The 13,086-nt window shown below is 37.1% G+C and overlaps 1 protein-coding gene across 1 annotated transcript; it reads right to left on the minus strand.

The window, feature by feature from the left end:
* Nucleotides 1-90: 90 nt before the first annotated feature.
* echdc2 (enoyl CoA hydratase domain containing 2) lies at nucleotides 91-11,685 on the minus strand. Its single transcript, XM_007259489.4, has 9 exons — nucleotides 11,094-11,685; nucleotides 8,278-8,345; nucleotides 7,780-7,867; nucleotides 6,718-6,804; nucleotides 5,150-5,242; nucleotides 4,875-4,931; nucleotides 3,542-3,729; nucleotides 1,055-1,153; nucleotides 91-377 (listed from the first exon to the last, which is right to left on the minus strand). The coding sequence occupies exons 1-9, from the start codon at nucleotides 11,290-11,292 to the stop codon at nucleotides 300-302; spliced, it is 957 nt and encodes a 318-aa protein (XP_007259551.2). The 5' UTR covers nucleotides 11,293-11,685; the 3' UTR covers nucleotides 91-299.
* Nucleotides 11,686-13,086: the final 1,401 nt, after the last annotated feature.

The raw sequence follows: 13,086 nt of genomic DNA on the forward strand, positions 1-13,086 counted from the left end.
TTTATGTTTATCTGCTCCTGTTCTACTGGTAGGACTACTCCACACAGATTAAAGTAGCAGAATGACTTCATTAAGAGGGGTATCCATAAATATTTGTACATATAGTTTATTAACATTCACAAAGCAGTACAGAATCTACACCTAAATCTGCTCTTCATGTCTAAATTCCATTCAAGAGCTTAAGAAAAACACAACATATATCCATCCTTTATATTTATATTACAGCAACCAGTACGGCTGTTTCTTTTTCTCTTTTGAAATCATGAAATGTGTGTTATTGTGCGTGTCATTTTGCCTGCTCATTCTCCAGTGTATCTGGGAGTTCTCTTCTCTATAAAAGCAGCCATTCCCTCTTGTCTGTCTCGGGTTGGAATGACCTGCAGAAGAGAGAAAAAGAACAAGAACATTCAATAAAAAGAGAGCATAAAAAACACATAAACCAGGGTATAATGTCTAAAACACTTTTTCCCCTTTCCTATCTAGCAATATTCCTTTATGTTACATAGAGCAAAGTATTGCAGTATAGACACATGACAATCATGTACACAGCAAGCAAAAATATGGACATATTTGTTATTTTTGAGTTTCACAACCATTTTATATTAAAGCCAGTTGCAAATATAAGTTGATTATACTTTTTAAAATAAGAATCTGTAGGTATGGGTTATTCATGCTAATTCTACAACTAAATTCTCCTTTGACTCTCAATGCTGTTATATATTAAAGGGAAAGAACAAGACCTCTTTAAAACTATTAACCTTACCTGCCTCAGCTGAAGCATATAATTGATTACAAAAAAACTCTCTGTGTGTCTGTATTATAAATGATCAAACAGTAAATATTGTTGTAAAGGCCTGTAGATGCTGCATATATAGTAATAAAAATAATGTCCATGGGCTATTTTGTAAATGTCTTGACAATATAATATTTCATTATTATTTATATACAGTACCAGTAGTTGCTTCCAGAGTGTTGGGCTAATGAAATTCAAACATCATCTGATTTTCCACTAAAATCCTCATCAGTGTCTCACACTTCATCATCAGTCTCTCACCCTGGCATAACACATGCCCTCGATAGCCATTCCTGAAGCGATGTCCACCTCGATCCCTCGGTTCATGGCCTCCTTTGCCATCCTCACTGCGATTGGACCCTGCCCAAGACAAAGCAGGGGTTCAGCTGATTAAATCACTGTCATACAGGCAGCCGTTTGGATTGTAGCACACTTATCAGATCCTTACTTTTTTGGTAAAAAGAAACGGGTGACAACGTTCTGCTTAAACTGGGTCTATCAATGAGATATAAATAGTCTCCTCTTCTCAGGCTCTGTCAATGGAGGCTTATAAATAGGCCTCTTCTCTCTGGTTTTGTTTTGTGCCTAAAGAGGACACAATTAAAGTATGGCTTAATTGTGTGTGGACAAGAGGCATCACACAGCACAGATCACTCGATCTTAAATAGGCCAGCTGCCAGTCATTACACGAAACTGGAAAAGTTTGACAAAAATAGTTCTTATGGTCTAACATCACAAGCTGTTGTAAGGAAGGTTGTTAATAATAAAGAACCATAGTTATTCAAGAATAGGATGAAGGACAGAGCAGTGCAGAAGCCTGAAACACATAATACATTTGTTAAAAACCTTTAAGTCAGGGCAGTTACTTATTAATACTGTAAAAAGTAAAAAGTCCCAAAAAGTAGTCTGTTTAACAGCTGCATACCAAATTTAACCCTTCTTAACCAGAGGTGGAAAGTAACTAATTACATTTACTCACATTACTGTAACTGAGTAGATTTTATAAGTAATTTGTAATTTTTAAAGTAGTTTTTAAATTAGGTTATTTTACTTTTACTCAAGTTCATTTTGGCATAAGTAATTTACTTCACTACTTTGGAAAACTCCCCGTTACTGAGTAAAAAATAAAATGCTGGGGGATGTGCCTGTCATGCTTGAATATAAATCTTCAAGATTTAGGTGTGTAATAATATGTACAAAAATGCTGGTCTTTACTTCCACTAGATGTTTGGTAATGGTTAAACATTACAAAACATCTCCAAATTGTACACTAAAAGAGACTGCTTGTATTTATTGTTATTCTGTAAGTGTTTAGTGAGTAAATGCTCTCGTCTGATTCATTTACGAGTTTGCAAACTTGAAGAGTTTTCCCCTTGGTTTGGTTTGTTTTCACATAGGAAAAGATTCAGGTGCATCAAAATGTGTCACAACAAATCACGAGAACATTCTCTTTGCTAACTAGCCAGTAGGCAAGATGGAGGCACAAGCGACCAAAGAAATCTACATAAGAATTAAAAAAAAAGTACAATAATGAACATATTACCATAGTTTAACGTTTAGTTTTAATGGTTTTTGGGCATTTTTCATAACAAGCATAAAAGGGGGAAAAAGTGTTACTGCTCCTCATTCTTCTCATCCATGCTGCTATAGCAAAAGTGCCTTATGCACTTGCCCTCTGGATTTCATGTTGCTGCTACTTCTCTACTCTCCTTTTAGTATGCGTATTCATCTTATCTATTTCATTCTTATTTTATTTTATCTCACATAATAATTGCTCTTTTGGGTGGGACTGGACCGTGAGATTGCAATTTCGTTCCACCTGATGCGAATGACAATAAAGTCTCCTTGAATCCTTAAATCCTTGATAAAATCACTAGATTTTTGTCTCAGTAGCTAGCTAGCTAACTTTCCTGTTCAAACTTACATAGTGCAACAGATGACAGAAGCAGCAGCATATCAGTTAAAATTAAATAACAAAAACATTTTTTTTTTTTTTTTTTTTGTATTGGGTGCTTGAAGGGTTGTCCCAATTCTTAAGGGGAGGGTTTCAACCCTTCCTCTTGTAACTCTGTTCTAAGGGAAAGAGTTACACTCTAAATCAAGGGGTAGGGGTACAAAAGAGAATTGGGATTGGGCCTAAGACCACCTATTCTAAAGGGTTGTGTGTTTTTTTGGTCCGCATCCATGTGTGATTATTGTATTCAAATCTTCTAAAAAAAAAAAAAAAAAAAAAACTCCATCAAGGGTAAAACAAACCAGAATTTACCTGATTTAACCAAACTAAAAAAATGCAGGTGTGAAAGCATCCCAAAACTAGACTTAAGCCATATGCATATATATTCATGCACTCTGCCTTTCTGAGTCATTCCTAGAAGAGCTCTGCACTCAGTCAGCAGAGCAACAGCACAGTCAGATGATGGGAATGACATTTTCTCTCTCTCTCTTTCTCTGAATCTCACTCTCTCTCTCTCTCCCTCACACAGACAATAAGGCCTACAGTATGTAAGATGTTTGGGGTGTGTGTGTGCCCACATTCTCACACACAGTCTATAGTTGTGCTGGAGGATTACACACATGCACGCAGCCCTCAAGACAGAGCGCTACCACACACAGGCACTCTGAGCAAGTGTGCTCATAGCAGAAGTAACTCGCTCAGACACCAGCGTCAGGAAGATTCCCTTTCTGAAACAGAGTAGGAGGACGACGTGAGTGTGTGTGTGAGTGAGTGTGTGCACTAGTCTGGCCCACCTGAGGGATGATCTCTCTGGCCAGGTTCAGAGCTTCTTTATGGGCAGCGTCTCCGCTCTCGTTCTGTGGGACAGCCCGGTTGACCAGCCCTAGCTCCAGAGCCTGCTGCCCCCCCACACGTCGCCCAGTGAAGATCAGCTCCTTAGCCACTGCAAAGCCCACTGCCCGAGGCAACCTCTGACTGCCCCCTAGTGAACAGTGACAATAATGCAGAGTCGTAAAACACCAGTGGGTAAGGTCACTGAATGCTTTAAAGTAAGTACTGGATAAGGGGTTAATTGAGCAATAATACACGAGAGGGAGTGCTATAACGTGTAATATTGGCACTGCTGTGCTGCGATTGTAGGCAATATTAATATAAGGCCAATATTAAACATTATAGCACAAACCTCTAGTGTATTATTGCGATTGTCCCACAGTTTCATTATCACTGTTTATTAAAAGATTTAAAGAGGAGGAGAAAATCTTTTTGAATGATCTGTTTGGTGCTAAAAATAGTTCCAGTGCTGCCCTGTTTGTAGCAGCGCTGTTTGGCTTGTAAGTGCTGCATCGTTGCTAGGTTACCTGTATGTGGTGTAGTAATACATGGAGAGCTTCGGTTACAGTGCATTACCAGCTGACAACGTCACTCATAGAACGCCTTTCAGCCAATCACATTGTGGTATAACCAAACTTTTTTTTTTTTTGTAAATAACGAATCAGCCTTTTAGTGTTTGTTGTAAAATACAGAACAGTGCAAAAGCCTTAAGCAGCCCAGACATCAAAATATGTTAAGCTTTTGAAGTGTTAGAAGAACACAGGTTTGGTTGCTGAATATCTAATCTCTAAACTCTAGACCATCTGTCAATTTAAGATACAATTTAAGCTAAAAAACTGATTATATAAGTAGAAAATGCATAATGACTATTAACTAGTGGCAAAACTAGTTATGCAAAAGTCTGGAAACCACCTGGTCATGTAATATTTTGTTAGTTTTCTACATAGCTGTGATAAAGCCATGAATAAGAGCAAACTCTAAACTGCAATACCCACATGCAGCAACAGAGGGAGCTCTTCACACTGCAGACTGTGCTCACATGAGGTAGTGCGAGGTAGAGTGAGGTAGAGGTCCACAGTAAACATGGACAAAAATGAGTGCCACCAAGCCTGGTAACATCACCAAATAAAGCAAACCAAATAAAATATAATTTAAACAGGGGTGTCCAAATTCTTATTAACAAATGTACATGTCATCTTCTCAGTTACCTCAGACTTTTGCACAGTAATGTTTTTACTTTTTTATGTAATTGTTTGAGTATCTGTAATTGTCTGTTCCTCTTCTTCATTTTCTTACCTGCCCCTGGAAGAAGACCTCGTGTGGTCTCAATCAGGCCCATCTGTGCAGAGAATGCTGCAAAAACACACACAGACACGAGGACAGTTCAAGGACACAGTCTCTGCATGCCCCTGCCATAAGCACCCCACAGGGATTCATGGCTGACTGATGTGTCTGCCACTACTGCTTATGTAAATAACTACAAATCCCACAAGCCCCCTCTTTCCCCCATTCAGCAGGCATGCCACTCACCTGCCACAATCTGCACAAGTTAGGTCAAAGCACACACTCACCTGCGGTGCGGAGGTCACAGGCCAGTGCCAGTTCCAGCCCGCCTCCAAGAGCAAAGCCGTCCACAGCGGCGATGGTCGGCATGGGCAGCGCAGCTGGCACAGCAGAGGCACAGAGCATGCATTAGACAGATCATACATCAAAACGGCATGGGTTTGATTGGGTTTACCCCAAATACTGGCATCGCTGACTTTTTTTTTTTTTACCTGATCTAAGTGTTAAAGCATTAAACTGAAAAGATTTTCATATGTTTTAAATCCAATAAAAATCCATATATTGCATATTCATTCATTCAACACAAGTTTTTGCACTTTAATCAAACTTTAGACTAGATCATTTAGTGCAAATTGCTTCTAGATGACAATGTACAATAGGAAACTGTATCATAGCCATTTACCGTCACAATAAGAAAACTGTTATGGGTAAAATAAGCCTTTAATGATAATTATGTTCTCAACTTGTCATTTAGTATATAGACATGACTATAATTTTTGCTGACAATGTTACTGCCATTTTGAATATTTATAAAAATTAAACATTTAGTACTCCTAAAAAAGTGTGTAACTGCTTTGTTATGCAATTGTGCTGTCAATATAACAGCTATAAAAATCATATTATTTATTTTTAATTAATTATTTATATAACTCCTGGAACAATATATCATCCAAACGAAAATCAGTATCATAACAAGCCTTGCTTAATGTTCCTTTACCAACATTAGCAACATTTCTTTTTCTCTTTTTCTTTTCCCCACACAACCCATTTAGAAAGTGTGTCAGACACCTGGTTAAAAACCTAGTAATTCTAGAAATGAACTAGCACCATCAGTTTATTACAGTGGAACTACAATATAATCACGTTTAATGTGCTAAATGAAACAAGGACAAACACATCCACTCCTTTAACTACAGCCTCAAATACATGTTACGGTAAAATAAAAGCTATTTAAATCTACCAGTCCATTTTAGAGCTGCAACGATTAGTCCATATAATCGACAATGTCGTTTAAATAAATTTGTCGACTACAAAGTTAAATGTTTTTAGAGATAGAGAACATGGCAAAAATAACAGTTGACTAGTCGACTAATCAAAAAAATAATCCTCAGATTAGTCGGCTCCCAAAATAATCATTAGTTGCAGCTCTAGTCCATTTACATAGCTGTAGCTATTCAATGCACAAATGTGAGGCTCAGCTATGATGAGATTTCAATTAAAATATAAAATTAGGTAAAAGAGCCTTTCATGAGATTGCCACCCAATATATATGATAAGCACTATACACTCTGTTCAATAAGAAGAGTAAGCTTAAACAGTCAAAGATTGATTTTGCCACTACATTTCGAGCTTGTGATGCCTTTTAAAAAGGTTAAATGTCTAGAAGCTTATAAGCACCTGCTTTATGGTTTAGTCTGACTGTTTAAAAAAATTATATGTGTATGTTTTATCTGTTGTTACAACAATGAACATGTATTATTTTAGATAAAAAAAAAACAGATCATAATAAAGTCCCAGTAAAAAAAAAACATCAGTAGTGGATGAGCTCTGCTCTTTTTGTATACAGATCTTTCACCTATTTCATTCATTAGAGAGCGAAGACCATGCACGAACTTCTCAGCCACAGGGTTACTCATCTGAGCTCTCTCCTTAAGATCTGCCCCTGTAACAACAGAAAATACTCTATGAAACACCACAGACATGCAGCTCAGTTTCATTTAGAGGGTCTAAAAAATGGCAGGGTTCCTATATAGGTTCTTCTGTTGTTCTTGGTTTAGAAATATGACTGAATGGAAAACATTTCGTTGGGGCAGAGTCTCTAAGGCTACGTTCACATTACCAGGCTAAAGTGACTCAAATCAGATTTTTTGCTCAACGTGGCTCTGATCTGATTTTTTCATGGCTGTGTAAACATGCCAAATCCATTTTTTTTCTAATCAGATCTGAGCCACTTCCATATGTGGTACTAAATCAGATACGTATCCGATCCATAAACATGCAACATGAATGTGAACAGTCAAATCAGAATTAATATATATTTTTTTCTTTTACTCATATGCTACCTGCTTCTCTCTCGTATCCACACATCTCTTGGTGCAGCTGTGCAGCAAAAACAGTAAAAGCAAGGCCTTTTTTCTCCTCCTCGACCTGAGCATGTACTACTCTCCACTCCAGCAAAAGATGCTCCACATGAGCTGCTAACGCATCCATTTCTCTTTGTAAAGCTACAAATGGTCTCTTTAATATAATGTTTTTTGTTCTTGGTGAAGAAGGTGATGTTTATACATGTATCAATGTGCGCATGTGAGGCATTTCAGCAACAGATTTGTTCACATTACACACAAATACAAATCACTTACATTTGTGAATGTGAACTGTCAAGATAACCAAATCCCATCTGAGCAAAAAAAAAGGAGTTGAGCAACGAGGCTTGCAATGTGAACGTAGCCTTTGTGTTCATTAGATAAAGGTTCTTTAAACTACTGAAAGTATTTAATTTATAAAAATGTTTTTTTTTTCTGAAACACATATTGAAAGTGGTTCCATAAGGAACCAAAACTGGCTCCTTTGTGACAGTGGTGCACTTTTTACACATTTTAAAGTACGTGGATTATCTTTTTTTTAGATGAAGGCTGACCTGCACAAAATACTCCTGGCACCAGACTCCTAAAGACCACCACACGGACTGCAGAGTCATAGTGCAAGCCTGACACCAACTCTCGCATCTACAGCAGGAGAGAGAGAGATAAAGAAAGCGGGAGTGAGATGTGAAACAATGAGAAGGAGAAACACTGACAGAACTGAAGATATGGAGAGCAGGCAGATGGATAGACACAGAGGCATGAGCAAAGGAACACCATAAATCTACACTATTTTTGTCCTTCTTTATATTCCATTTATCGATTTAGCTTTGCTGTCCACCCAAGACAAATTCTTCCTTCCTCCAGAGTCTGACTTTGACAGATGAAATAAAGGCCTAAAGAGAGTGCAACAACAAACTAACAAGGGAAAATGGAGAAGAGAGAGGAGTATCGATGGGAGGAGGTTGCCTGCTTAGTTTCTGTGCCGTGTCTAAAGCTGAGAGTGATGCAGAACAACAGGCTGTTTCCACAGATACGCACAGGCGTCATCTCACCTGACCCACAAACGCATGGCCCAGTGAGTTCCGCGCCCGATGCCGACACATCAGCACCTCCACTATACCTAACCAGAGAGACACACAGACAGACAGACAAACATAAATGAAGAGAAAAATACGAGGGAGTTGGAGGGGATTAACAAGTTGACAAGATGAATAGGACAATTTAACTACATTCCTCATCCTGCAAAAGACCAACAAATAATTGCTGCCACATTATCAATTACATTTTTTTACTGAGAAATTCTAATGTAACGTAATTTAATGTGGAATGTAATTTTGTTACAATGTGTACCTGTGCCTCTTGACTTGACTTAAATTGTGAACAATTGTGACACTTTCTATTCAGACTTTTATCTTGTTTTTTTAGCTTGTTTAAGCATCAAATAAAGCTGATTAATACAGCATGAATGTTGATATATTTGAAACCCTAAAAAATGAGCATAGTCTAATATCAGTTACTATCACAACTGTATATAAAACTGTATAGAAGAATGATAACTATAGCAGTAGCATATTTTTTTTTACAAACAACAGAATACACTCCACTTCACTGATCCAGTTAAATACATCACTATTTCTCAGAAACATATCGATATATGAGTTTTTAGTAACATAGCCCAGCCCTAGCTTCTAAACTTTATCCTGACATCCAGGGTTAAGTAACAGTTCAGTGTTTATGCCTTTTAATTATTTAATATCTCGCAGGAGAGGAGTCAGACTTCTCTGATGGCAGCTGTGGCCCGACACACACACACACACACACACACACACACGTAAATGTCAAAAGTACTCAAGTCAATCATGCAGTTAAAGTCCAGACAACAGTAAACCCTTTCCTTAAAAGACCTTTTTCCTTTTTCTTCATGCTGGTATCGGAATGAGGGTCAGGTGTTGCAGGCTATCTAACAGAGTGCTCTGTATAACACTAGATCATTTACTAATGTGCACAAACAGTGAAGTGCAAAAATCCTTCATGCCTATTGCACACTGACCCATCTGCACAGCTAAATGCGCAAGATGTGCTTGATGCATGATAAACTTTATTCATTCATTTATTTCAGTTTTTAAGTCTAAATCAGTATTCCCAGCCACACACAAAAATATTACGGATCAATAATTTTCAAACACTTTTTCCACTTTTCTAAAACCGACAGATTTAATTTTATTTTTCTGCAAAACCATTCCACAATAACATGATAAAATTAAATCCCATATGTTTCAGCCAGGACAGAACTAAAGAAAACCTCTAGGATTGTTATTATGGTAATATTAGATGAAGTATCATGTGCTGTGTAAGCCTGAGGAGGTTTTGTGTGTTATCTTCAAAGCATCTTAACAGAGACACTACAATTAATTTAGAACTTTGTGAAAACTATGGACTTGTTTTATCTGAAAGATATGAGTATGGAATTAGTTTGTCCTGCCATTGTATGGAGCTGACTTGGTCAAAGGCCTCTGCCTACAAGTTAATTATTACTGTACAAGTTAATCATTAGTGACGATAGAATAGAGGTCTCAACAATGTATCCCAGTAGACCAACAGGTTACAACTGAATCCACTATGGCTCACTATTAAACCTGTAATGCTGGATGCAAGTCAGGATTTCATGAACTATGCAGTAGAGGGGCACAGTACATTGTTTCAGCATTGTCATCACAATGTGCGAATAGTCACACTGCAGGATCATGCTACAACTTTATTTTTTATTATTTAATATCATTCAATATCATTTTTCAGATTATATCCACAAGATGATATTCTCCCCTGAATATACTAAGGATTATTCATCATAATGATTTTTGGCTGTTATCATTAATTAAAATGTAAGAATATTGTTTTCTCATATTTATTGAGATTGTTAATTATATTACTGAACATCAGTGGGTAGTCAAATGAATATTAACCAATATCATCATAATTCACATATTCACCTCACTGTCCCACCAACATCCACTTATCAAAAACAAAAAAAAAAACACACAGCTAGCTAAGAAACCCCATAGATACCATATTTTTCTTGTTACAAATAGATATTGCATTATGATTTCTGACGTTGTCTTTAAAAACAGATTTAGATTGAGATGCCAAGTGGTGTATGAGAATACTACGAGAAAGTAAAAGCACTTATAATTTATTCTGTTTAGCTAACAGAGTATTTAAGAACAACAGTCTACATGAAACTTAGAATAAAAACAATTGATTATTTGAAGAACACACTACTGCAACAAAATTAATTAGAAATTTTGTAACAGAAGTCAATGACTAAACATTAAACTATATATATATATATATATATATATATATATATATATATATATATATATATATACGGTTTTGTGAGGATGCGATATGGTACACCCCAATGTATTACACAGGAATCATTCATCACTATAACACATTTAATATGTAGACTATACAGCTCTAGAAAAATAACAGACCAGTTTCTTTGATTTTACCAAACTGAAAACCTCTGGAATATAATCAAGCCATCAAATTATTTGTTTTCTGCAAATAAGTTATCTAAATGACAATATTTTTATTTGGAATTTGGAAGTAATGTTGTTCAGAGTTTATAGAATAAAACAACTATGTTTATTTTACTCAAACATAAACCTATAAATAGCAACATCAGAGAAACTGATTCAGAAAATTCTCTAAATTCTTTCCAGAGCTGTATATTTTTTCCTTCCTATTCCTTCCTATAAAATGCTGTGCAGGCCCGGGTCTGTGTAGTAGTAGTAGTAGTAGTAGTAGTAGAGTCAGAGAGACTGTTGTGAGGTGTGTGTGAACACTGCATGGTGTCTCTTACCACTGTCTCCACCCTCCAGCCGCCTCAGGTCCACTTCCACAGAGCCTGAGTCCGGCCCTTTACTGCACAGCGGCCGCACACAGCACCTCCCGGTCCTGGGCACTGTGACGGTGTGAGAGAAGGAGCCATGAGGAGCCGCCGGACCGGGACCCCGGAGCAGCGCACAGAACCCCACTGAGAGCCTCCGCAGCGCCGCCATGGAGCGGTGTGTCTGAGCGCAGCGAGCGAGCGAGTGACTGAGAGAGTGAGTGAATGAGTGAGTTCAGGCGGAAGGGAAAAGTTATGAACTGAGGAGGTCGTGGCCTGTTTCTTCCCCGCCGCCAACTTCCCGAGTTTACCACAGAGCCCGTGCTCAGACTCCCAGTCTGTTTACCCAGTTTCAGTTTCTCTCCATTTCCGCAAACGCTGTTCCCATAGCACCTCCAGCCCTCAACACTGACTCAGCACCTCTCTCTCTCTCCTTGTGTTTGTTTAACCAGATAACTAACATTAACCTGCTTTCCTGAACCTCTCTCCCACAGTGAGCTCCTCCTGTCCCATATCTAAACTTTCTCAGTCTGGAGAAAGAAGTGTGTCCGCTCCACTGTGAGTACAGGACCATCACCAGAGGGCGATACTGTTATAGAGAGAGAACAGAGTAAAGATCTACAGAGAGCTGCACAACATATATCATCAGCTCCTCTCTGCTAAAACAGCAACAGCCCATCTCCAGTCCATTAAAACATCTTTTACCAGTGGCAGCCCTACATACAGTTGTGTTCAAAATTATTCAACCCTACGTTTAACATGTATTTTTTATCTTGTTCATGATCAGATCAAATAAGGACCTGTATAATAGACACATGCTACAACAATTAAACTACAACAACAACAACAACAAAAAATTCTACTATACCATAAGGTCAATGTCATTTAATGGTCTTAAAATGACAATATTGCTTATCAAAATAATGCCTTCCACAGTTTATCATCCCCAAAATGTTCATGATCATAATAGGGCTAAAAATAAGTGTTTAAAGATCAATATTATTATTAGCTTCTTGCGTCTATTAATATTGTTATATGATTGCGTCTTCAAATAAAAAATCAGAAACATTCAAACCTTATATATATGTACAGCTCTGGAAATAAATTAAGAGACCACTTCAGTTTCTGAATCAGTTTATCTGATTTTGCTATTTATAGTTATATGTTTGAGCAAAATGAGCATTGTTGTTTTATTCTATAAACTACAGACAACATTTCTCCCAAATTCCAAATAAAAATATTGTTATTTAGAGCATTTATTTGCATGAAATGAAAATTGGCTGAAATAACAAAAAAGATGCAGAGCTTTCAGATCTCAAATAATGCAAAGAAAACAAGTTCATATTCATACACACACATTCAAGTTTTAAGAGTTCAGAAATCAGTATTTGGTGGAATAACCCTGGTTTTTAATCACAGTTTTCATAGTCATCTTGGCATCATGTTCTCCTCCACCAATCTTACACACTGCTTTTAGATAACTTTTTGACACTCCTGGTGCAAAACTTAAAGCAGTTCAGTTTGGTTTGATAACTTGTGATCATTCGTCTTCCTCTTGATTATATTCCAGAGGTTTTCAATTTGGTAAATTTAAAGAAACTCCTCATTTTTAAGTGGTCTCTTATTTTTTCCAGAGCTGTATATAACCTTATATACAACCACTGTCACACACAAAGAAACAGAATTTTAAAGTTTATATGTCTATAGTTTCACTAACAAGAAGTTGATGTCATAGTAAGAAACACCACATATTAGAGAAAAATTGGTGCAGCAACTTAATGCCAATGTAGTTTAAGGGCCTTTTTTAATACTCAATAGGACAACTGTCAGACAAAATGTGATTCATGCACAAATTTATAAATATGCAGGTTAATTACAATAGTTTGACAGTTATAGTTACATAATAAGTTTCTAGATATCAAAGCAATTATTAACCAGTATGTTGAACCTTACTCTGTCTATTGTT

The sequence above is a fragment of the Astyanax mexicanus genome, chromosome 1 (genome assembly GCF_023375975.1).
Source record: "Astyanax mexicanus isolate ESR-SI-001 chromosome 1, AstMex3_surface, whole genome shotgun sequence".
Classification (NCBI taxonomy): domain Eukaryota; kingdom Metazoa; phylum Chordata; class Actinopteri; order Characiformes; family Acestrorhamphidae; genus Astyanax; species Astyanax mexicanus.

Bases quoted from the DNA above. Each gene is read 5' to 3' on its own strand.
- echdc2 (XM_007259489.4), bottom strand. From the start codon at position 11,292: ATGGCGGCGCTGCGGAGGCTCTCAGTGGGGTTCTGTGCGCTGCTCCGG. The intron at 8,346-11,093 runs GTAAGAGACACC...CTCTCTGGTTAG, and splicing joins GCTGGAGGGTGGAGACAGTG to GTATAGTGGAGGTGCTGATG. The intron at 4,932-5,149 runs GTGAGTGTGTGC...GTGTTTTTGCAG, and splicing joins CTGTGACCTCCGCACCGCAG to CATTCTCTGCACAGATGGGC.